Source organism: Daldinia loculata, assembly GCF_022478755.1.
Source record: "Daldinia loculata strain CBS 113971 unplaced genomic scaffold F4817scaffold_17, whole genome shotgun sequence".
Classification (NCBI taxonomy): domain Eukaryota; kingdom Fungi; phylum Ascomycota; class Sordariomycetes; order Xylariales; family Hypoxylaceae; genus Daldinia; species Daldinia loculata.
Window position 1 is genome coordinate 140,982 of NW_026054871.1, and position 24,198 is coordinate 165,179.

The 24,198-nt window shown below is 45.4% G+C and overlaps 7 protein-coding genes across 7 annotated transcripts; 6 read left to right on the plus strand and 1 right to left on the minus strand.

Moving 5' to 3' along the window:
* Positions 1-3,588: 3,588 nt before the first annotated feature.
* Positions 3,589-4,954, plus strand: F4817DRAFT_333958 (NAD(P)-binding protein). The gene is made up of 2 exons (XM_049302821.1): positions 3,589-4,284; positions 4,412-4,954. The coding sequence occupies exons 1-2, from the start codon at positions 3,836-3,838 to the stop codon at positions 4,713-4,715; spliced, it is 753 nt and encodes a 250-aa protein (XP_049160170.1). The 5' UTR covers positions 3,589-3,835; the 3' UTR covers positions 4,716-4,954.
* Positions 4,955-5,177: 223 nt separating this feature from the next.
* Positions 5,178-7,200, plus strand: F4817DRAFT_333959 (ATP-dependent RNA helicase mrh-4). The gene has a single exon (XM_049302822.1). The coding sequence runs from the start codon at positions 5,265-5,267 to the stop codon at positions 7,113-7,115; it is 1,851 nt and encodes a 616-aa protein (XP_049160171.1). The 5' UTR covers positions 5,178-5,264; the 3' UTR covers positions 7,116-7,200.
* A 2,461-nt stretch (positions 7,201-9,661) lies between these two features.
* Positions 9,662-10,960, plus strand: F4817DRAFT_333962 (uncharacterized protein). The gene is made up of 3 exons (XM_049302823.1): positions 9,662-10,315; positions 10,370-10,505; positions 10,606-10,960. Exons 1-3 carry the CDS (start codon positions 10,222-10,224, stop codon positions 10,703-10,705), a joined length of 330 nt encoding a protein of 109 aa, XP_049160172.1. The 5' UTR covers positions 9,662-10,221; the 3' UTR covers positions 10,706-10,960.
* A 617-nt stretch (positions 10,961-11,577) lies between these two features.
* F4817DRAFT_364347 (phosphoglycerate mutase-like protein) lies at positions 11,578-13,096 on the plus strand (the record flags this gene model as incomplete). Its single annotated transcript, XM_049306741.1, has 3 exons — positions 11,578-11,870; positions 12,006-12,880; positions 12,943-13,096. The coding sequence occupies exons 1-3, from the start codon at positions 11,835-11,837 to the stop codon at positions 13,094-13,096; spliced, it is 1,065 nt and encodes a 354-aa protein (XP_049160173.1). The 5' UTR covers positions 11,578-11,834.
* A 3,119-nt stretch (positions 13,097-16,215) lies between these two features.
* F4817DRAFT_357949 (uncharacterized protein) lies at positions 16,216-17,767 on the plus strand (the record flags this gene model as incomplete). Its single annotated transcript, XM_049305970.1, has 2 exons — positions 16,216-17,425; positions 17,490-17,767. 2 exons carry the CDS (start codon positions 16,216-16,218, stop codon positions 17,765-17,767), a joined length of 1,488 nt encoding a protein of 495 aa, XP_049160174.1.
* A 1,083-nt stretch (positions 17,768-18,850) lies between these two features.
* Positions 18,851-20,890, minus strand: F4817DRAFT_333970 (uncharacterized protein). The gene is made up of 3 exons (XM_049302824.1): positions 20,681-20,890; positions 19,615-20,610; positions 18,851-19,555 (listed from the first exon to the last, which is right to left on the minus strand). Exons 1-3 carry the CDS (start codon positions 20,748-20,750, stop codon positions 19,329-19,331), a joined length of 1,293 nt encoding a protein of 430 aa, XP_049160175.1. The 5' UTR covers positions 20,751-20,890; the 3' UTR covers positions 18,851-19,328.
* A 1,054-nt stretch (positions 20,891-21,944) lies between these two features.
* F4817DRAFT_333971 (NAD(P)-binding protein) lies at positions 21,945-23,486 on the plus strand. The gene is made up of 2 exons (XM_049302825.1): positions 21,945-22,762; positions 22,818-23,486. Exons 1-2 carry the CDS (start codon positions 22,133-22,135, stop codon positions 23,187-23,189), a joined length of 1,002 nt encoding a protein of 333 aa, XP_049160176.1. The 5' UTR covers positions 21,945-22,132; the 3' UTR covers positions 23,190-23,486.
* Positions 23,487-24,198: the final 712 nt, after the last annotated feature.

Below are 24,198 nucleotides of genomic sequence, written 5' to 3' on the forward strand. Positions count from 1 at the left end.
GTACTATTACTCGTATACAATATCCGCACGGTTATCCAGTCAGGCGTGCTATCACAGCTGCCGATACAACCCTATTTACAAGGCTGTTCTATACCCCGTACGAACCGTACTGTGCCCAAAACTACTATATACCTAACCCAAGGTAATTATCACGTCTCACCGAGTCGTCTACTTTCAATGCTGCAAACAAGCTAGACTTATGACATAACCCACAAGTGATTACTGATTTCTCTGTCTCGAATCCATATTCTACAGCACAATCTATTTCGAACACAAATTTGAAGACAGGGGCATCAATTGCTAAGTAATGGAAGCATTTTTTGGTTATTAATTCATAAGAACTCCTCAAGGGGAACAGTTTACTTGCATGGGATACCGCCTAGCCACCATATAGAGATAAAACTTCCGCAATGAACGTAGCTAGATGTTTATTCCAAGCTATGGAAATACCAAAGGTCTGATAGATGTCCAATCCCTCGTTATTAAGTTAACACTTCTCGTATAAATATTTTCTTGATATTCAGACCACCGAGCGAAAGTATTCTGAACTTAAACAAGAACTATATGCTTACACGCCAAACTTTCTAACCTGTCAACCCAACAAACCACGAGGCTTGAACACATCTCTGGGTCCTTGCATTTCATTATTGGTCTCAATATAAATATCGTACTACCCTCTCTCCTCTTCAGCCATGATTCCCCGATCCCGATTAGCAGCATTCCCAAGAATACATTCTCAGCCGTACCACAACTTCAGCAATATCACTCATCTAAATATTTGACAATGGCCTCTAATACTACACAGCCAATGCCCAACTTGGGTACCGATTCAAATAATCCACTAAACAGTCCCTTCCTTAATTGCACAATATGTCAGAAGTATGATGAAGGCGAAGATGCAGCCAGCCTAGTCATCCTCACATGTGGACACAGGTTCCACGCAAAATGTATTACAACATTGAACGACCATCATAAGAATGGACAAAATTGCCCTTACTGTTCCAAACGCTATTGCCACAGTACATGCGGACATCCTCCCGATCGTCAGAACCTCCAGCCAGGGGCCGATTTAAGATCATTACCGCCGTTATGCAAGTTCTGCAATCTTTTGAGACAATTAAACCAATTTCAACCTACTATCCAGCGCCTATTGGTGGTAATGGGAGAAGCCTACCCAGACGAGACACAAGGTCCAATCGCCGATACGTCGAAAGATCCCAATGTGACATACATGCGCGACGTTAGGAGGGAAGAGTTCCACAGGACCTCTTCCTGTCTACAACAGTGGATCTCTAGATGGGTACCTATGATTGCCGAAATAATGTCGACGAGAGAAATTAAAACAGATTTGAGTTTTCTCGACGAGGTGAAGTTAGTACTATGCCAACTGGGAGGCCTTTTTGCTACGATGTTTCCACCGGTACAAAATGCAAGCATATTATTCGGACATTTACAGATAGAGCCAACACTAAGCGCGGGCGACATTGGCTCTTATTATCGCTGCCTACAACTACTCGGAAAAATAATGAATAAGGATGGGGAGGATGTTCAATGGGGTCCATGCAGCTATTATAGCTCGGTCGAGACCAGCGGGTTCCTCTGATTTCTAGGTGGTTTGAGGATGTTTACTACATAACGTGTTAAATGCAGGATTCGGCGTGTCCTTTCATCAATATGATACATTACAAGGGGAAAAGGGGATTCATACGATTACGATAGGTTCTTGGTAACTATACAGATTGCTGCCTTGTTTACTCGGTTTAGAATTAATAGATACGAATTCGAATATATGACTTTTACTATCTCACTGACTACTACTAAACTTACCTCAATAAATATTTCTATCTCTACTACATTCTCAGCTTGGTTGAAGCTTCTTCGATAAGCAAATCCCTCAGGAGGGCCCCGTAGTCCTCGTTTCTCATCTCTTATAGAAGGCTTGAGTATTTTATCTTGAATCAACTACTATATTTAGCGATGCTAGTTTTAACGACAATAATTAGAATAGCCGTGCTATCAGTAAACTAACCACCAATTATGTGCTAGTGCTGTTACGTAACAAGCTTTGACATAAGAAAAGTTCTACCTCCTGAGATGATGAAATCGAGGGGATTGTTCATACTCACGCTTACGCTTACTCTTCAAATACTAGATGATAAAACTTCGTCGCTAATACCTAACTTCCTTGGCTCTTCCCCCATCGAATTATAAACCATGTATTCTTTTTAGGGATTTGTTCCAACAAGTTTTTCTAAGGACGAGTTGGTTTCCTCACATATATTTGGTGGGTATTGAAAGAAAATAATAAGACGCTAAAGCATGAACGTTGGAAGTGGAACAACAGCACCTTGCACTCGCAGTGTTACATCGCAGCAGACCGGGACCTCACGCGACTGCCTAAACATCATACCAACTACGCATTCATTACTACAGAAATGGCATTAGAATAGTAGCATGATAGGGAAAAAAAGATCGAATAATTTTAAATACCTCAATTTAGTTCTTTGCAGTTTGTAAGACTTGGGTAGGTAATTAATTGACTATTCTATTCTAAAGATACACGGAGCCGATAACTTTTAACTGTCGTCTTACAAGTTGGTGTTACAGTCTGCCAACTCGCTAATCTAGAATAAGTCTACCTAACAAAAATTCGGATCTGACTAAACACGTGGACTATGTATGCGATTCTTTGGCTCCAACAGGCATGTAATGTCTCTTTGACCTCCTCATGCAATCAGTCTGTCATGCAATAAATCCTTTGGCGTCCTGCAACCTGGGATCGGCGGATCCATATTACGCTATAATAGCTTAGTGCTCGACTATGTAAGCTCTATAGATTCTTTAAAGCTTCTTCGGAGCCTTCCGTAATAAGTACCTAGGTATCCAATATTGCCAATCGTATTAAATCCCGGACATTGTTAGCCATGTCAAGTCATCAACGTCGATCAATGCTATTCCGTATGTATGTACTACCTTGTTACCCCTGGGGGTTCCATGGTTAAGTCTATGAATGACGGATCAAACCTCGTGGGACCCATGAAAAATTCTAAAGCGGTGAAGACTTAGCCCCTCTCTTGTAGAAATGTCGTAGTCCTAACATTTTCCCTCGAAGAAAACATCGCATATGATATTCAAAATAGTCACTTTGAAAAATCGGGAAAATAATCAGAAAAATAATAATTAAAACAGATAGGTATATACAATAACTTCTTGCGAAAAAAATGATATATATTATAAATACCCTTCAGTTAATTTTGCCAATAGAATCGTCAATTCTTTAAGATAGCTCATAATATCAAAATGCCAAGACTGCGCCATCAATTTTCTCTTGAGATTAAGACTATCTAGGTTACGCCATTGCGCCCGACATCACTATTAATCAGGTATTGTTTCTCTCAGTGCCAGATAGACAAAAGATATGGTTATTTAGTCCGGGTTGATAGCGCTTATATTATACTCACTTGACCTTGCAGATTGCTGCCAACATCAAATATAATTGAGTCCTGATTGGCAGTCAGCGAACCGGTCGGCCCGGGGGCGGGCTATGTTTTACGAACAGTGATACACCTGGTAGCATATCCCAACACGCGCGAAGGCTATATCTCCTCAGCATGTAGCAAGAACAACTCATTCTGCATTAGCCATTTTAGCTTGGCCCGTCATGGCTCTAAGAAATTCCCGAGCTGGGGGCGTATGGCACAGTAGTATGGCGAATAGGATAGTTGACTATAAGAGGTCAAGGGACGAACCGACTACGAGCAGGACTTAAGAATATGTTTAGATAGACTAAACAAAATTCATTAATACCAACAGTGTCACTATCAAAACACACATCATGGCCCCAACTATCGTCTTAATCAGCGGCGCGAACCGAGGTTTAGGCAAAGGACTCCTTGAGCTCTACCTCGCTAGGCCGAACCATATCGTCGTCGCCGCGAATCGCAACCCAGATCACCCTACGTCGAAAGCTCTTGCCGAGCTACCCAAAGGGGCAGATACTCGCCTCGTTGTTATTAAGATCGACGCCTCTGTTGAATCTGATGCTGCTGAGGGCATCAAACAGTTAACTGCACAGGGCATCGATCATATAGATATCGTCATTGCGAACGCTGGTGTCTGCTACGTCTTCCCCAAGGTCTCAGACATTAAGGCTGAAGAGCTGCAAGGACATCTTACTCCTAACCTCTTTGGCGTGGTATGGTTATACCAGGCCGCAATTCCGCTCCTAAAGAAGTCTACGAATCCTAAGTGGATAACTATGGGCTCCGTCGGAGGAAAGATAGTGGTACGTTAGCAATACCTCTAAATAATCTATACTGTACTATTCTGTTTGCGGGCGTCGACTAACGTAATGTGTACTGTAGTGAGTAGGTGTCTTTTCCCGCATCGGCATATCTAATTGCAGTTATAGGGATCAACCTGATGTTCCCCACGCCGCTTATGGACCGTCAAAAGTGGCGGTTCACTGGGTAACCAAGCGCATCGACAAGGAAGAAAACTGGCTTACAGCATTCGTGATTCACCCTGGCTTAGCAGACACCGACATGGGCCAAGTCGCTCTTGCAGGCCTCGTAGCAGTCCACGACAACATTCCGGTAAAGCTTATAACAGTTGAGGAATCGTGCCGAGGAATGATAAACGTAATCGACGCAGCTACAAAAGCTACCCACGGAGGGCGACTCGTAGGCTATACTGGGGATGTGGATACATGGTAGACAAGGCCGGAATTGAGGATAATTACATGTTGACTATTGCAAACTCATATGTCTCTTGGGGCATACGGAGATCTGCCATATCCGCGAAACTCTTTGAGGGAGGAAAGGAATAGTTGGGAACCTGTACGGGCCATGGCAACTTGATAGTAGATGTATGGTCTGCTATGTTATGTACCTTAGGTATATAATTATAGCTATATGAACGCATATACTGCATATTGTTTCTTCTACTCTTATAGGTACCACTCATTCTGCTTAATGACATCGCGTACGAGCTGGTGATGTAAGTTGAGACATACATGTGTTTATGTACGTACCCGGCATCTGCATGTAGGTACCCGTGTACCTTTCCAAAATTGCCTTTTTTGGAAGGAGGGGTGAGTGCCACACGGACGGATCGATTAGTTGTTATCGATAGCCATCAAAAGATCTAACCTAGAAATTTTATTAAATTTTGAAGAAGGCAGAAGGCAAGAAACAAGCCTTAATTACCTAGTTCCGTGAATTTCGGCGCAATTAGGAAACCGGATCGACGTCCGGCTTCTCAAGATGCGCTCCTTTTTCTCAGCACCAATATGCCCGTCATGCCTATTCGCAGCAAACAACCCTACAGCCTTTCAAAGCGCCTATCGACCATGGGTGACGGCGCAACAACGATTCTTCTCTGGCCGAGCGAGAGCTAGTCCTTCGAGGATGGTCCTGTCCGACCGTGTCGCACGCTCTCCCAGACGAGATACAAATGTTGATGATCGTGGAAGTAGAAGACCGGGCCATAGATCAGCAGGACCGTTTGGCGGCATGAATCAAACGTACGCCGGCATACGGGAACGTTTACCAGAAAGGACATCTCGAACAAGTGAGACTAGGGGGGGTAGAGATCATAAGGGTGATAGAAAGGACGACCGACGAACGAAAGCTATGAAAATGCAAAGCTCCTTAGCCACAATTTCATACGGCCACAGAACTCGGACGAAAGCGAGCGTAGCCGAGATAGAGTCGTTTGAACAATTCGAACTATTACCCTCTATCAAAGAAGCCATGTCCCAAGACGTACTGAAAGGCATGGTGGACATAAGGCCCACTCCTATCCAACGACTCGCGATTCCTGCACTTCTAGGTCAAAACACTGGCCGACGATCCTCTCGAGCGAAAGATAGTAACGAAAAGCAAGAATTTCTATTGGCGGCTGAGACGGGTTCGGGCAAAACGCTAGCCTATCTGCTACCCGTGATCGATGCTCTTAAGAAGGCCGAAGCTTCTGACCCTGCCATCGCGGCCTATCGGGAATATTTCGATAAACAGATGGCAGCAATGAAGGAACCAGGATACACCGGCCCCCGAGAATTCGATCCTCATCCGACTGCTGCACGACCGAAAGTCGTCGTGCTAGTGCCAACGGCTGAGTTAGTTGACCAAGTAGGTCATGTTGCAAAGGCCCTGTCACATATTGTGAAGTTTAGGGCCAGTATCTTCTCTGCCAACGTCTCCGCAAAGGTTATCAATGCGACCATGTACTCGCCTACTGGCATCGATCTCATCGTGGCAACACCTCATTTACTGTCATCGATGGCAGACTCGGACCCCAACATCCTATCTAGAGTTACTCATTTGGTAGTTGATGAAGCCGATTCTCTTTTCGATCGCAGTTTTTCACCTGTGACGACGGCCATTTTAGACCGTGCGTTACCATCTATGAAGCAACTCATCCTTTGCTCTGCTACTATTCCAAAGAGACTCGATAACTACCTAGGTTCTGAATTCCCGGATATGGTCCGGATTACTACGCCAAATCTCCACGCCATCCCTCGACGCGTTCAACTGGGAGTTATTGATGTATCTAAGGACCCTTACCGAAATAGCAAAGACCTTGCTTGTGCCGATGCAATCTGGTCCATCGGAAAAGATGCCGTCCGACACGAGAGCTCCGTACCTGGAGAGGTCGATGTCAAGCGCATCATGGTATTTGTCAATGAGCGCGAGAAGACCCAAGAGGTTGCTGACTACCTCGTCTCCAAGGGCATTGACGCTGTTGCGCTACACCGAGACACCTCAGACCAACGTCAATCTGAGATGCTGGGTTCGTTTACAACTACTGCGCCAATGAAAACCACATTCGCAACATCCACCGTTCCACCCCCAGGAAAAGGACGAAGAAGTTTGCCTAATACCAAAGTCATCGTGGCCACAGACTTGGCCTCGAGAGGTATTGATACCCTAGCGGTTCGACATGTAATATTGTACGATGTACCACACAACACCATCGATTTTATACACCGCTTAGGACGTGCCGGTCGCATGGGTAGGAGAGGAAGAGGCGTTGTCTTAGTCGGCAAGGACGACCGACGAGATATCGTTGCTGAGGTCAGAGAAAGTATGTTCATGGGCCAGGCACTTATATAAAACGAGTGCCTTGTAAAAATGAAGTGTACAATTTGTATAGCAGAAAATGTGTATATAACTATATAAATTTGAAATACCCCGGTGACATTCTTCTCTATTATGGTTATTCGTGACATTGAAGATGAGCATTGGGATAATTTAGATGAATGAGTCTTCTAGATAGATGTAGGGTTAGATATGGTAAGAGACTTTGTATACATAAGATATTGTACGAAGTATTGGATAATGCTGTTACACCCTCGTTACATACCTACATGTACGTAGTCTGGATATCTACCTATTCATAGCATTCGGAAACTAGATACGTTTCAGGAAGAACGAAATGCAAACACTACTATCATCGAGTTTTGCTAAATTAAGCACCTAGCCAAACGATAGATTTCGGTATAGGCAAAGCTCTTTCAACTTGAGTTAAAGAACCACTGTTATACTTGCATACTGTAATCCAGGCCTGTGTTCTTTTATTCTGTGCTTCCTTAGGAGGCATATAATATAACCCCTAAGCCCTAACACTGGTTAAGTAAAAGAGATGTGAACGGAGAATCTTCAGTTACTACTTACTTCATGGGGCTCTGTCTTGGACCCTTACACTCTCGGCTCAACATAGTATTCTTTTGTGGATGAGACAGTTGTCTTGAACAATATTTCAATAGAACTTAGGTAGTACCTAACCACTTCCTTCTCTCCACATGTTTCTAGTTCCCTCACATTTCTTAAGCTTCTGCCTTACTTACCCCAAATGTCTCAACCGGGTATGAGCGCTGGAGGCTTAATCAGTTCCCCGGATTTTTAGATATTACCCAGTTTGATGATTAGATGGAGGCTTTAGCCGCCGCATTAGCTCTACATAGAAGTCTAATCAATTCTAGCAGGCTAGGTACCGTGATAGGACACCGAGACGGTGAGACCGCTTGCTAATTTTGAGGAATCCATAATAACTTTGCTATTCGAAGCTACTAAAGTTGGGGTCACTGGCCTCTCTCTAGGGGTGTATTTGATATTCAGTGAATTGAGTACCTGTGTTGTTAGCGGGCCTACCCGGTACTCGTGAGGTACCAGTTCAACCAAGGAGAGGTGTCGCCTCCTTTCACAGCTGACCGCGATTTGTCTTACTAGCATTGTCTTATTAATTGTCCCTTGCCAACACGCAGGATGTTACTTGCTGAATCAATGGAAATGGCAAGGAAATAGGAGCGGCAGTCGTCATCTCCAGCCACAAGGTTGCGTATCACAAGGCATCTCTCTCACTGATCGCCAAAGGCTCAGACCTAGGAACCTGGGACTTATGACAGTAACTTCTAGCGAAGGATGTTTGAATATTGTAACACTGGTTTTGACTTATGCGGATGTGCTATAAGATCGGGATCTAAATTAGCGGCCATCTAACAGTATTTGTTGATGCTTTTTGGATATTCATGTTCTCGAGTCTAGTCCTTAGATAAAAGCTGAAACTTGACTAATTAGCGACCAGTTTACGCTAGCGAATGGACTTCGATGAACCTTTCCGACCTTACTTTTTTAGCGAATAGTAACAAATAGCCTTCGTGACCTGTCAGTTGTGCAGTTGATCTTTAGCATACAATAAGATTGCCAAGAAATAATACAAATCAATTCTATAAAACGTCACATCTAATGGATCGTATAAATCCCAACACTGACTGAAAGGCATATCGCGATTTACGCAGGGGGAACTCCCAAGCATAAGCATCGAGCCTTGATGGTTTTCTGCACGCAGGTAAGCGCGTAGGTATACTATGTATGATCACCGCAAATCTTTGCTTGTCCTAGTGTAAATCCCGGCAATTCTTGACCTTCTCAAGAGATTTCCCTGCGTGGATAGAGTCTGTGAAGTCTCGTCTCAGGCCCTGCCTTGTACTGAAACTGATCTACATCCAGTAGCCAAGGACTTCGTCCCGGCCGTTATTTCCTGATGCTTAATTTTATATGAACCTGGAAAGGCTACCGATATTTGATATCAGAGGTCATTCGCTACCTACGCGCACGGAGTCAGTGTTGTGGCTTAATTTCCGAAATAGCGAATTGGTCCCTTGGTCGTGGCCAAGTTCAGCCACCCTACGCTATTATTGTTTTGATATTGTAGCATATTCGCGGCGATCGTATCCTAGGCAGTAGAAGTCTAGAATTTGATACCATGGTAGTTCTAATACGCACTTGTCAAGGGCCAATCAGGGCTAATAGAAAATAGACCGAGGCGAACTCAATGCCAAGTCTGGAGGTTGCACTGGAATAGGAATCAAAAGAGATGAGACTGTCACTTTGCACGGAGACTTGCCATATTCAGCTAATAGGGAAACATCCCAGCGCCGATGCAAGTTTATGCTCCAATGAGAGATTGGCATAGTATTGTTGCGAAAGTCGATCAATGATACTTGGATTCCCCAAGATGGTCGGGGTCTGGGGATCTTGACGATTAGGAGCCAAGGAGCTTACTATTTTAGGAGGCTTTGGTAGATGCTTGGTATCAAGGCGCGAGCTGACCCCTGGTCAATTAAGGACGTTTGGGTAAAATGCACCAATAGGAACGCGAAGCGATTGCTTCAAGCTTTTTCTCCCCCATATTCTAGATGTCCCACATTGCTTCAGATCCTGCTGAAACGTCGCGAGATCCTGCCGCACTTTTCTCTTTTGAGACTTGGGGCCAACTATCGCGGATAGAACTCTAAGCTATTATCACGAATAGGAAAAGTTTAGTACCTAGAGTGTGACAGCGCTTCTGTTTTACACCCGGTCACCGACGAAATGCAGGGCGCCTCGAGCTGCGCAGGGTCGAAGCTAAGCCTATTGTCGTCGTGAGCCTGTCAAGATGACATCGTCGGTTAGTATGTAGTATAGCTACTCGTCGGTTCTTAGAATATGTATAAGTAGCCAAGAATCCCGCGATAATTCAACGATTTCTCTTCTTCATTCCGCTATCAATCATTAAAACAACTCGTCTCATTCTTCTTCATTCTATTTCGTTCCTATTCGTATTCTTGGTGGCCGGACCTCCTTTTTAACTATCATTCACTTCTCTTGAATACGATCCCGTGGACGTGTACAGCTTCTATTTTTCTCAGCCAACCGCTTTTCTACCCAACCAGTCAAAATGAAGTTCTTCTCCATCCTAGTTCTCGCCACCGCCGCCAGCGCCATGGTGATGCCTCGTCACCACGCTGGGCGCAAAGCCAACGGCGGCAACAGTACGTCTATACACTATTGTGGATTTGTGTAATTCTCCTAACAATTTTGCGTAGACAACAACGCCGCTGCTGTAGCAGCAGGTACTGGAAACAACGGCAATGCCAATGCTAACAACAATGCCGCTGCTGCTGCCGCCGCTACCGGTAACAATAACAACGCCGCCGCTAACAATGCCAACGCATGCAACAAGTAAGTGATTTTCCCCTCCAGAGCTTAGAATGCGAACCCATCATTTTTATATGATTGCTTTTTCATTAATACCGGCACTAATGGCTAACTTTGAACTTAGCAACAACAAGCGTCACCACGCCGGGAAGAAAGCCAACGGCAATAACGCCGCCGCCGCTACCGCAGCCGATGCTACCGCAGCCGATGCTAACTGCAATTAATAACGCTTGTATATTCCTCAGGGCGATGATATTTGGGTTTTACCGAGGCTTGTTGTAATCTTTTAGCTGTGAAGTACGATGCCTCTTAAGAAGTTTGATAGAAAGCACTAGCGCGCATGAGCAAAGTGTACATATAGAATGAAGATTATTTGAGCGAGAAATCCTTCCCGGATCTGTGACTGTTTGACACTTCGATGCTTTACATAATAATCTTCGGATGACGAACGATTGGAGGAAGCAACTTTTATACGGTATTACTTGCGGAAATGAGATATGATAGATTTATGCTACGGCTAGCATAAATAATTCTATAAACCCCTATTTTTAATTGACTTGCTTTTGGGATCCATAACTCCCGGCAAAGCTTTTACATACCGCTATTTACCCGTCCAAGAGTTTTCGGCAATGGGAAGGTACAGAGCTAAGGATCAGGTCAACATGTTCGCTGCTGCATATAGACTGGCGGCTTAGATATTGTTGAAGAGAACTGTAGCATGCCTGACAAGTAGTCTTGATCTTGCTAATTGTTGACGTTCCTGGTTATGACGATTGAGCAATTAGACTTCGCGATATTAGGTATATAATGATTTGCAGTGGCACTCGGTCTACGAAATAGTCGAGCATATTAGGTACCCTCAGAGGTACTTCATATACGTATATCTCACTTGAAAATCTTAGAAATTATAATTTGTTTAATTTACTAAGTGTATTTTATTTTTGTCTTATTGTGATTGGATACAATACTATGCACCTAACCTAGCTACTATGAAATCGTGGATAAACGTGACACGCACGTGATGCGCTCTGACCTTAGTCTACCTCGGCATGATATTTTAGGTACCTTGGTACTTTCTTAATAAGCCGATGTTAAACTTGAGTCTTCTCTCTTCAGAGTTTACTGTCCAGTTTCTTTCATTTTTAAACACTACAAATCACGAATAATATACCTAAAACTGATGCCCTGGCTATACATCTGCTCCCGCACAGAATATGGTATAGTCGGATGAGCAACGATTCGGCATCTGTCTTTCTCTTTCCCGGTGGCTTCTGACTTTGATACTATTGCTTCTCTACTGGCCAATTAGATTCCAGGCAACCCACCATCGCATATAGAAATAGACATCAGTCAATGTCTCTAGAAGTCATTTACGTGACCCGACATGGGGTAAGGTGTGCTAGTTCTAGTCTTTCCATAACCTGAACACTCTGTTTTAACTCTGAAATTATTTTATCTCACCACTATTTTGCGGCGAAAGCCACTTCGAAGCTATTTGGGCGAATACAAGCTTATCCTCACTAGTTCCGTTCCCCATGGGCTGTTGACCCGTCCACTGGGAACTATACGGCTTCGATCCGTTCTCCTACAGGTTTACCAACCGACCCAGCTCTTGCATCCCACGGCATTGAGCAGGCAAACGAGCTAGCAGAATACCTACTAGGGCTTGACCCGCCGATAGAGCAGGTCTATTCCAGTCCCTATTATAGGTGCATGCAGACAATTCAGCCCTTTATACGCAAACTTAGGCATCTACAGACCCAATCGGCTGGGAATGTCTCAGGAGACCCACACTCCGAGATTCGTGTAGATCTCGGCCTTAGTGAATGGTATGGCTTAGCACACTTCGACCATCCCTCGTCTGCGCCCCTGAATAAATTACAGAGCCTCTTCCCCGAGCTCGATGCGAGCTACGCATCTAGTCCGGCGCCTTCGCGTCGTGGAGAGACTTTGCCACAGTTGCACGATCGGGTTGCAGAAGCCATCGATTTCATCATTAGACGTAGCGACCAGGAGGGTCATAAAGCCGTACTAGTATGCACTCATGCAGCGGTGGTTATCGCGCTAGGACGAGTTCTTACTGGGCAGGCCGAGAAAGACTTCGGGGCATTTACTTGCGGACTAAGCAAATACAGGCGGCGGCGGCGTAGCGCCATCCAAGCATCTATAGAGTCTAAATGTAAGGCAGAAACTGACGCCCTAATTCCAGCAGCGCAAGTCGACGGAGAGATCAGGGAAGCAAAGACCGATCCTGCAAGCAATGTCGATCTCCAGCCACACGACTCAATATCGCCTGATCTAGGGTCGCTAGGGAGAGTTTGCTCCGGACTTTACGGAGGCTGGACTTGCGAATTGGACTCTGAATGTAGCTTTCTTCGAGGCGGCGAGGAAAGAGGATGGTAAGTGTATCCAGTGGTTTGTCCATTTAGGGGGTTTTCAGCAATGAACTAACCAATGCCAGGAAATTTTCCGGCGACGAATCATTCATCGAGACAGACGACAATACCGTGTGGCCATCGACGGCGGCCTCCAAAATTGATACGGCCATCGAGGAGGGCAGAACAGCAAGTAGCGATTGCCATATTAATCCGGTAGTCGATCGGTCTAAGCTATGATGCCGAGGCTCTCGCAAATCAGCTTGTCGTGTTCAATAGTGTCGTTGGCTGTTTTTCCGCACTGATCACGTTTTCAATCAGTCTCGTCTGGATTACTATTCTCTTGACTTAGCAAAAGGTCTAGCGACGCCTTCAAAATTTCCCTCTGTTATAGACCTACCTAGCAACAATTCTCCACTGAGACTAAGCCGCTTCCTGTCGCGAGTTCACATCGAACATTGTCTGTCATACAGAGGTTATTGATGCACTTCAACTTTTGGTGTAACAATAACACGAAAACGACTATTGTAACGTATGGCCAGTGTTTTAAGACCGGTGCTACCATCTTATGGGTGGCTTGTTCTCTTATCTATCTTACTCCGGAGAGCCTCGAAGGCTTTCGAATATTCTCAACTCGATTGAGCGCTATACTGAGAATGTTTGCATTATCTGGTAGCGAAAATGGATGCCGACGATGATGCAGCTGAAAGCTAAGACAGTCTTAAATGTTTACTTATAGGCGAAAATCAATGGCCTCGACAATGTGACGTGTCAGAAGTGACAGTTTCTTAGTAGGTTAGTCTCTTGTCGCTAGTGGAATTGGTTTAGACAGGACGGAATTGGATCTACCGTACTGCATAGACATACACTAGTAGCATGGTCTCGGCTTCTGCACCAAGTTAAAGACCACTATGATATTTAGTTTAGGTATGTATACATCAGAGCCGGCTCTAGTGGGCTAGGGGTTCGAGTTCTCCATGGCGCGAGATTCAGTTTAGCGTTAGGATCCGGCCATCAGGCCGCTTAGACATCTTAGCTACAGAACCCTGGAGATCATCAGTCTGGAGAACCCTTGTGATAGGACGTACTGGCGGGCGGCGTCTTTGTCGTCATCACGGCAGGCAGATCCCGTCCTACCCAATGAGTTTGCGAAATTTGTAAAACTTGCTGAAAGCCTCAATATCATCATTGTTCCAATCCCTATTCGTACTATACGCCCCTACGTATGTGTACTGCATCTCGACAGGCCTATTGGTCGAGAAAAATCACAAAAGACGGGAAGAGAAAAGAAATTAGGCAAGACTCGAACCAATTTGGACACAGAATCGAGGAGTTTTGTTTCCTAGATCTGGGGATAAAAATTCGACTGCCTCGTCTAAGCTCAGCCGCTAGGTGTTATAATAACAGTAAACACCGAATATACTACCTAAGTTACGGCGTTTACTAGTTTCGGGGGTACCAAATTTAGGAAGTTGAAAAACGGGGGCAGTGGAGAGACTTTGAAATAATTTCTAAAGATATCGGATGTTGAGGTAATTTACCTCGGAAGGCCAAGCTACCAGCTTGCTAGACGCCGTGCTATTTGAGTACTCGGGACAAGGGGGACAAGGGAGACGCGATCGATCCTTCTCTCAATGCTCTATGCTGGCCTCTTTTGTCGCTCTGGGGTTCGTAAGTGGCTCATCTTCGCATTTGGCGCTCTCTGCGTTTCTCCATGTTGGTAACATGCGATTCACATGCCCGATTTACACTATCGGGATCATAAGCGCAGGGTTAGACCACATAATTCTGCAGAGCCGAGTTAGGCAAGGATTTGCCTTGGCCCGATTATTCACTTCTCTCTGGCCGGCCCGAGTGTCGAAAAGTCTCGAAAAGTCTCGACCACGAACGACCCCCACGATAAAATAACCCAATGAAAGTCGATCACAAGCTGTATTGTCGCGCTTACGGCTTACGAAGCCCAAAAAAGCACATCACCGTGCGGCTTTTAGTATTTACAGGTACCTATATAGACGAACCTATAAGTTTACGGATAGAGGTACCTTAGGTAGGCTCAGCCTCTTCCACAAATGACACCCTGAGACAACCTTCTTTCAAGTGGTTGGCACGATGATGGTCGGGTTGCTTATGCGCGCTTCCTGACAATCCTCATCGCCGACTGACAGCACATCTGGCATAATTCAGTTCTGTCCTTCACACTTACCTATTCCATCATATAACCGGCCCGCGTATTTTCACCCCCTCTTCGGTTGACCTGCCCCTGGACCTACTCGATGGTTCTATTGGTGGGCTGGTCCCGACAGCTTGGGAACCTCTCAGGGTTATAAGCGAATGGCGTGCCATTGACACATAAGAGGGCACTCACAGTGCCAAACGGCGGTAATTAGACTTATCGGCTAGGAAAGACGGGAACAATATTCAATTGCTTTGTTTCTATCTCGGACGGGTGGGAATTAATGCCTATTCTCACTGGACTACCGCCTTAGACGATCTCTATACCGCTAATGCGGAGGGCGTTTTTTTTGGTACCTATAACTCTACCTACTTATAATGTCTTGCCTTTATTCTGACTTTGGTCTCATGCACGATCGGCCACCATCGATGTGGTTGCATTGATTGAAACTGTGTGTCTGGGTTGTCCAGGTTTGCATCGAGAATAGCCTTGGACCTCGAGCCCCCCCTTGCGCCATGGTCCGTCCATTCAAGCATCACAGATTGGGGATGGATGGACTCCTCCGCTTGGGTATACCGCCACTCGACCAAGCGTTGTCATTCTCCGTGTCGTCCATTCCTACCCTACCACATCGGCCACCGCTCCCGCTCGCCTTTTGTCGAGTTTAGATTCTCAGTGCAGAATGGCTTATTCTCCGCAGTAGTTCGTGTCTTTCATATACCCACCAATCGCTTGACTAGTAGAATCTTGTAAAAGAAAAACCACTTTCTCGTCATTTTACTAGAGACATAGGCGTACTTATCAACCCCAAGCCGTGTTATATATCAGAAGCCAAGAGACGGATTACCAATAGTTGCCGCTCAAGCGACACCCCGGGGGTGCTTCTCTGCTACAGGGCTGCTGCTCGTCTGTAAGGTTGCACCAAGTACTCTTCAGTAGACTCGACCCTGTGTGTCGGGACGTTGTTGGTCTATATTAAACAGTCGGGTACCTGTCCTGCACTGGATCGTCCTCCTACATCGATTCAAGAGTCATAAATAGTCCTCCTCCCTTCACGCTTTGATCAGCAAGCATTTTTCATCATCTAAGACTTTATCTAATTCCTTACCTCACTTCCTCTCATACCATCAACGAGTCGATATTTACTAATATTATGCGAATTCAATACGACAACAATATAACAAGAATGAATCATCTAGCTATCCAGCGAAAAGCGATTTTAAATTCACCACTCCCACTCCGTTCGGTTCAGTCCGAGTCGGCTCAACTGAATACTGGCCGACTTCCACCGGTTACTCCTTATAGAAGAGTTGACAGCACGATTCGCCTCACAGATACTTCAGTATCGCCCTATTCACCAATCAGTGAGAGGTCTGGCTCTTCATTCTCCCAGGAATCTACCGCTGAACCGTGGGAAAATGTTTCGATTACCACAGAGCCGTGGGAGAACGTTTCGATTAGGTCCTCGCCCCCTCAGACGCCGAGGTCAAAGCACGAGCCCGATGACATTCCTCGGCTCGACTTAGTACCCCCTCGTGGAGAGTTTCTGAAGCGTAAATGTGATAACCTGGGCGAGAGCTCGAAGAAGGTCAAGCTCCGACCAGTCACACTCCCAGGTATTTACCATATCCTATCAGCCGAGGAGCGTGAAGGCCGTCGACCCACTTCCCACCACAGACCTCGAAGGGTGCTACAGACACCTAGTTCCAGCCCGGAGCCCGAAAATGAGTACTCTCTCTCATCACAGCCAAAATCTCCAGCGCCAGAAGACCCCATCGTCCAGTGGCTTAATCTCAGAAGGAAAGAATCCAATGGCTGTCAAGAACTCCTTTCGCAGCCCCGAGACTCAAGGGGGAATTCTTTGAATATTTCCTTGAACATTTCCTTGAAATTCTGCGATCCGCAACCAGTTTTCTATCGAGAGAAGCAGCAGTACACGTCGCAGTCCCGCGGCTATTGTCATCGACCCCGACCACAACCCTCACCATCTGAAGAAGATTCTACGGAAGGCTGCAACAAAAAGGGCTCCCACAACAACATCAAGTACACAACAGAGGAGGCCGATTTTATTCGATTCAACAAATACGAGATGAAGTTCTCGTGGGAGGAGAACAGACGCCTCTTTGAGAAGAGATTTATAATGCCGCCTGGAAAAGAACGCACAACCCAAGGCATCCAAGGCATTCACTACAGAGACAACCTGCATCTCCCTCATCTCATAGATAAGGGAAGAAGACTTGTGTTTCTACCCGAGGGGCACGTAGAGGCAGTGGTTGCCAAGGTTCGACATCAACTGGAAGACAAGCCATACTTCAGCCTGACCTACCTGTATCCCGAGCGAGCCATGCTCTATGACTGGGTGCCATACAAGGTGAAAATTGTGGCTGCTGAACTAGGTAAGTCCCCGTCAGATAGGGGGTTCCCCCCTCCGTAGCAACTGGAGCTAATGAATTCAACCAGCCAAAGAGCGCGCTGCGCAGAAGGAACAGGCACGATGTGAAGCGATCCAAAAGGGCAAATGGAAGGAAAAGCTGGCGAACGGCCAGTGCGGTTGCTGTTACAAGCCAGACGGCGACAAGGAGACTCCAAAGCGCTCTTTTCCGCGCGAGCCCTCTCCAGAAGAAAGCAAATTCGCCATGCCCCCAAAGCTCGCAGACAACCCTCTCAAATTTTCGCATATCGTCAAGGCGGAGGACGGACTCTACGTGAATACTGGCTTCGGCGCCAACCACAGGTGACTTGACTTGAGACAATACAGCACTCAAGCAGACACTATGAGCTCATACCGCCTGCTGTCTCAGACCATCTCGGACAGCCGACATACATACATACATACATATGCATAGACGCCCAACACAAAAGCCGCATAGGCTTCTCTCGTTTACCTTCGTTTGTATCTATTCGTCTACCGACAAGACAACTTCGTACTCGATTATTATCCGCGGGGTCGTCTGCGAATCCTAGACCCCCACCACCATAACGAGTCTATCTATCTATCTATCTATCTATCTATTTATTTATTTATTCCATCTTTATTTTAGACATACGTCGCGACGGGGAAGCGCTGTCTACCTACTTACTTACCTACCTACGTAAGCCAGCGTTTACGAGGCGAGGGACAGACAGCCACCCAACGAACAAATGGTCTGGAGGCGGTGAGGTTGGGGGCGTCAGAGGGAACGAGAAAGGGAGGCCTTGCTGACTTGGCGCTGGGAACCACGGCTTCCTTTTTGTTTTCTTGAATTAGGTACTTGGGGTTGGAACCGGACTGACTGACTGACTGACTGACCGAATCACTGATTACTTGATCTAATCTGATTTTATTTCACTTGATTTGTATGGGCTACGGATTAATGAATGAGCACGCGGACACGGAAATGGGTATCGGCGCGGATTGATATATATATGTATATACCTCCTTTCTTTTTCTTGCGTCTTGAAGCGGGTTTTTATTTATTTTTCGTTTTTTTTCTTCGATTCTGTGTCTATCTTGCTCGCCTACTCGCGAGGCTCTAGTTATCTTCTAGAAATTCCCGTGTCTTACACAGGTGGTTTATCTGGTCAGCAAGTACTTATTCGTGGCGGTCAAGAGGCATCAAGGGAGGCCTTTTGTTCGTTAAGGCAGGAATAAAAAGCAACCATCTTTTTTCAGACATTTTCAGTCATAATCAGCCTCATCATTCGTCAGCTATGTATTCGTTTACCTCATGAATCATCATCTTCTTCGGTGTGAACAAGTTAGTAGTCATGGGGTGTTATTCACCTACCCCGGGGCTTAAACAAGCACTTGCTAGAATTTACGCTATACAGATGACTACTACGCTGCAGAAAGCAAGAAATAGTGTAAAAACGGTGGAATGCAATGCTATGTGATTCCTCTCCAGACTGGTTGGATTCATCGGCTGTGCTACCTGTCTATCTACAAGAGAGGTTGAAGACGAAGTTTGCCTAACGGTGCTACCGCACCAATAAACGTCATAAGGATGGCCATCCACGACGATATCCATTCCATATTCGGGCCATTCGGGATTCACATGCAGATCGGGACTAGGGCGTGTTTGCTTAAACCCTGCGGACAAGGCTGGGCAAGGTAAACCCCCTTTTCCCTCGCCAAATTATGTTTCGGAAAATCACAACCAGGGGTTTAACGCCGATGCGCTATGCCAGAATGCCGGGCCGGGCTGCAGACCAACCCGTTCAATAAAAATCAGCCATTCATAGATGTTGGCACAAATTCATAATGTGCTTCGTAGACTAGCCGCGCGGTACCGATGATATCGGGATTTCGTAATGACATTTTTACAGTTGGTTTGCCATGAACCTATCCCCCCGAGGCCGACTGATGTACGCAGCGAATCTGCTCGCCTCGTCCTTATCGGTAAAAGCCGCATCGCCGTCATCTTCATCTAGATCATACTCCTCGAGATCTGAGGCGTTGCCAGTTCGGAAAGAATATGGATTCTTATCGAATTCATCATCCGAAGCAACTTCCTCATCGGGGTAGTCCGCGGCGTAATAATTCTCGGCTATATACCCGTGAGTGTGCTGAACAGCAGGGAACTTCTAATTGGAGGGTAGCACGTACCGTTCTCATCCTCCTCGTCCTCGGCCCACTCGTCTTCGCTATTGTCATCTTCTCCATAAAAGTATTCCATGTCAGGCTCTTCATCAAACACGAGGAGTCCGACGCTGTGCGGAGGCACATGCTCTCCCATCTTGCTTGCAGGTACACGTTCGTAGGTTTCGATAATGTAGTCACTGTCATCGCTATCACTAATATCAACATCCGTATCCATCATGTCCTTATCCGCCGAAGCTTGTATCTCTCTAGGGTGTCGTTCTGCATATCGCTTGATCGGTTTGGGCTTGAATCTGTGTTGGCTAATAGTAGAACGTTGCTGTTGCTTCTCCTCTTCGGCCTTCTGGAGGTTAAGACCAATTTGCTCCATTGTATATGCGTCCAGCTCAGCCGTTAACTTGTCTATATCTACGTTCCATCGTTGGGTTATGGATTGCGGGAGGTCGGCTTTGTACTTTTCTCCATCTTGCTTCTTTGCAAGCTTTGCTACACCTGGCTTCTTGAGCTTGCGAGGCTCCGGCTTGTCAATTTCCATGTCCCCCGTCGCAGTAGGTGCTGGACCGGGTATTTGACTGGCAGCATTGGTAATAGCGTGAAACTTTTCAAGGGGTCTGGATGAGATTCGTTTGATCTTGCGTTCTACGAATAACGCAGGTGCAGAACGTTTCTTCGAGATGCCTCCACGAGGTCGGCCGGGCTGAGAAGCCGTCGCAAGCATTATATCTTTTCTCGACATGTGAAATCGTCGAGGTTCAGAAGAGGCATCGACGAGGCTCGTGGACTTGGAAGATTCGCTGGCAGTCTCATTATCGCTAGATCCATCATTGACGATAGTGTCTGATGTCTTGGGGCTCTGGAATGCCGGGGTCTTCGAGTGTGGGTGAGAAGTATGAATGATTGGTTTGTGCGATTCGGATGGAATGTTTTCGGTAGAATTAGCTCGCTCTTGCTGTCTTTGATACACAAAGGCTTCGCTCCGGTGCCTCTTGTTCTCCTGAACACCTAGAATAAAGGTCAACTACTAATTTCTCCACGGCGTGTAATGAGATGGATGGGTTATGCGACAACTTACGGAGAAAAGAGACTGGGGCCTCCTCTGTGGCCTTTCGCTTCACGCGAATTAACTGCGGCGGTACAGACATGGTAATATAGAAGATTCGAGCAGATGTTTGGACGTAGACTACCTATTCTGCACCGAAAGCTAGCAACGCAACTGTTGTTAGAAGTTGTAATGAGGAACTCTTTAATGAGTTGTTCTGAACTATTTGACGTGGGGCAGATACCTAGGTACGTTGGCATCGGTGTACTACGTAAGATAATTAACCTTAAATCTGTACATAGGTACGTGGATAGCTTTATCTTATCTATAATGTTCGCGTTTTAGTCGACATTTTCTTGATTTACTTATATGCAGGTAACCGCAATCGTTTATGACTAATGAAAGACATTCGATCACAAATGTAAAGGTATTATGTAAAGGAAAGGACACATGTAGGCAGTGTGATGCTAGGTGTAATGATTTGTAGTAATAACTCAGAACTAACGTAGATATGGTAGGAATACCTACTAGTAGTATAAATAGGAAATAAAGCCCATGAGTATTGTTTTAATTCCTAAAGGGGACCAGTTATAAAAGTAAGCGTCTCGGTATTTGTCTCCTTCATTGTCATCGTTAAATTACTTGTCTGCAAAAGCTAATCGTTTTTACCCATTCTTATATATGCCCATAAATATGTTTTAGCTAGCACTTAGAGTATGGGGCGCATTTATATCGATGACAACATAGCTATTGAGTTTTAAAGAGTTAGGGTTGTGGGTAGGAATGGGCCTAAGTACCTAACCTAGGTACCTATTCGTATGAGAAGCCCTAAAATAGACGAGTATAGTAATCTCACCAAATTTTAATACCAAAATACCAAAAAAGTATGCGGGATTGACGTCCTTATGGTGTGTTCATAGTTATAGCAGACCGAACTTCAAGACATACCTATGCTGGTCTATGCCAATTAAAAAAAACCCTCGAGCAATGAAAAGAAGGTTGACAAGGGTTAGATGTTAGAATACACGGCGTTTTGATGTGCCATCAGATGTAAGAAAGACAAGTAGCCAATCAGAGTTCTTGACGATTCTACCTGCATTAGCTCATATTAAATTTAGAGCGCTAAGCCTTACAGAGGTAACCACTTAAGCTCTCCGCACCAGAGGCGTAGGAAAGATTGAAGCTTCTCATTCGTCCTAGAAGCGACTTAGGTAGCCAATCAAAATCGCTAATACCCTAGCAAGGTACTTGAAGCTATAAACAATATATACATAATCCTTCTAATACTACACATGTAGGACTCCGGACGGAGATGCTATCTAGCTAGTTGAATTAATAAGCTATCATTGGACCGAAGTGATGTACATAGTCGTCCTATTTCCCCTTTAATATACTTACATAGTAAGTAGGTATTCTTGTGTCGTACAATTTTGTCTTACATTCTTTATCTCACGCCCTTTGTTTCATTGCAGCTCAGCATCCACTATGTCTGGCACCGTTATACTCACTGGCGCTAATAGTTCAGCCGGTTTCCACGCCGTTGATCACCTTCTCAAAACATACCCGCAGCATACTGCTGTTTTTACCGTCAGAAGTGCTGCCAATACTGATGTCAATACCAACAACCTCCGTGATATCATAGCTCGATATCCTAAGGCGAAAGCATCTATCTATGAGCTTGATCTAGCCGACCTTACTGCCGTTCATGCATTTGCTACCACTATCTCGGGGCAGATTACTAGTGGATCTTTACCTGCCATCAAGTCGATCATCTGCAATGCGTTTTACTGGAATCTTGTCGCTGATCCTGAACTCACCGTCGATGGATATGATAAGACTTTACAAGTCGGACACATCGCTCATGTAGCATTAGTCTTACGCCTTCTCAAACATTTCAGTCCCAATGGCGGCCGTATCGAGCTCCTGTCGAGTATCTCGCATTATCGCAAAAAGAGCCCGATGACGCCATATCTTCCCGAAATTCCTGATAACATCGACCTCCTGATCCATCCACCGGCGGACCCCGATAAGCAAGGTAGAGGGGCCCAGAGATATGCCATTTTGAAACTGGTCGTCACTACCTGGATGTATCCGCTCAACGAATATTTACAAAAGGTGAATATCCCAAACACTTTTCTCTGGGCTTTGGCTAATATTTCGACGCTATAAGGATCCCAAGCTCTCCAAGATCACCGTTGTGGCCATAAATCCCGGAAACCTTGGCGACTCCCGCGCTTTTCGAACCAATGTCCCACTTTCCATTAGGATCATACAGAAAGTCTTATTCAAACCATTGATGCCCTTGATTCAACGCTTTGCTGACCCGACATTCCGCACGTCGCGCGAGGCTGGCATTGATATCATAGAATTGGGTGTTGCTAAGGCCGAAGATGGTGAACGGGGTTATTATACGCTCCTCAAGAAAGACGATCCTGACCCCGCCGTGCTGGATAAGGAGAAGCAGCGCATTATATGGGAGAAGAGCGCCGAGTGGGCTAAAATCAACAAGGACAATACCGCGCTTAAAGTCGCGTTTGAATAGTCTGAGGATATTGCTTCGTAAGGGGTAAGGTGATATATTATACTGGTAACTAGTTAATGGTAAACTAATACTTAGGTGGGGTGAGTTTGTGTTGGTGGCATGGTGCTGGGGGTTTACTCCAAGGTAGCTTTCTTTTAGAGTGAGTATTAAGATGACGTCGTTACTAGACTCATAGTCTCGTTCTGCCGGTGCCATGAAAAGGGTTGAGCGAGAGACGTGGTCTATGTAGAATCAATTCTATCTATATTTATGAAGCGGCAATGGCTCAACTCAAATTGAAATTGAAAGAAAATAAGCAATTCATAAAGTTGTCGTATCTTTTATGAACGTGACGGTTAAACTCGTATAAATCGCTAATATCTACTAATCTTTTAAACCCTTTAACAAAATCTATATCGATAAGCTTATCTGGTGGGCGAAGTTGCAATTGCCGACATGAGCAAGGGAACTTTTGCTCCGTGGGTCTTCATAGAACTTAGAAACTGATTTAATGTCTCAACAAACCGGTTGCGCACTTTTTATTCATCTTATCATTTCATAATTACTATAATTCATAGGTTGACATATGTATGCCATATGTATAACATAGTCGACCTACATAGGTACTAACCTAGGTATCTACACCTATTCATACCTCTCCGCTTTCCGGGTGGACCGAGTCAATGACAGTATGACAGTGGAGAAAGGAAAAGGGCCCTGTTTCTTTATTATGTACACTACTATTACAGATGTACAATGTCTCCATACCTATCTCCATAGTCTCCTCCATATCCCCGCTTCTCCATCGTGGCCATCCAGCTACAAAGCCTTACGTTTTTCGACCATGAGCTTAGCGTTACGCCATTCGCATCGTTGGCTGATAGCCGAACCTTATTGCAGCTAGATTTACATCATACAACCTCTCCTCCAGGAGAGCGACACGTTTCCGAAATGCCCACTCGGCCTACAGATACGACAACGTGTCTACCGTTTTCCTTCAAGCCTAGAAGCATACATGCCTACAAGCGTA

What these genes read in the sequence shown, in the direction of transcription:
- F4817DRAFT_333958 (XM_049302821.1), top strand. Translation starts at nt 3,836, where the DNA reads ATGGCCCCAACTATCGTCTTAATCAGCGGCGCGAACCGAGGTTTAGGC. An exon ending in TCCGTCGGAGGAAAGATAGT is followed by an intron (nt 4,285 to 4,411) that starts GGTACGTTAGCA and finishes TTGCAGTTATAG; the next exon opens with GGATCAACCTGATGTTCCCC.
- F4817DRAFT_333959 (XM_049302822.1), top strand. Translation starts at nt 5,265, where the DNA reads ATGCGCTCCTTTTTCTCAGCACCAATATGCCCGTCATGCCTATTCGCA.
- F4817DRAFT_333962 (XM_049302823.1), top strand. Translation starts at nt 10,222, where the DNA reads ATGAAGTTCTTCTCCATCCTAGTTCTCGCCACCGCCGCCAGCGCCATG. An exon ending in CAAAGCCAACGGCGGCAACA is followed by an intron (nt 10,316 to 10,369) that starts GTACGTCTATAC and finishes AATTTTGCGTAG; the next exon opens with ACAACAACGCCGCTGCTGTA. An exon ending in AATGCCAACGCATGCAACAA is followed by an intron (nt 10,506 to 10,605) that starts GTAAGTGATTTT and finishes CTTTGAACTTAG; the next exon opens with CAACAACAAGCGTCACCACG.
- F4817DRAFT_333970 (XM_049302824.1), bottom strand. Translation starts at nt 20,750, where the DNA reads ATGTCTGTACCGCCGCAGTTAATTCGCGTGAAGCGAAAGGCCACAGAG. An exon ending in GGCCCCAGTCTCTTTTCTCC is followed by an intron (nt 20,611 to 20,680) that starts GTAAGTTGTCGC and finishes CCTTTATTCTAG; the next exon opens with GTGTTCAGGAGAACAAGAGG. An exon ending in GGACGAGGAGGATGAGAACG is followed by an intron (nt 19,556 to 19,614) that starts GTACGTGCTACC and finishes ACGGGTATATAG; the next exon opens with CCGAGAATTATTACGCCGCG.
- F4817DRAFT_333971 (XM_049302825.1), top strand. Translation starts at nt 22,133, where the DNA reads ATGTCTGGCACCGTTATACTCACTGGCGCTAATAGTTCAGCCGGTTTC. An exon ending in TCAACGAATATTTACAAAAG is followed by an intron (nt 22,763 to 22,817) that starts GTGAATATCCCA and finishes CGACGCTATAAG; the next exon opens with GATCCCAAGCTCTCCAAGAT.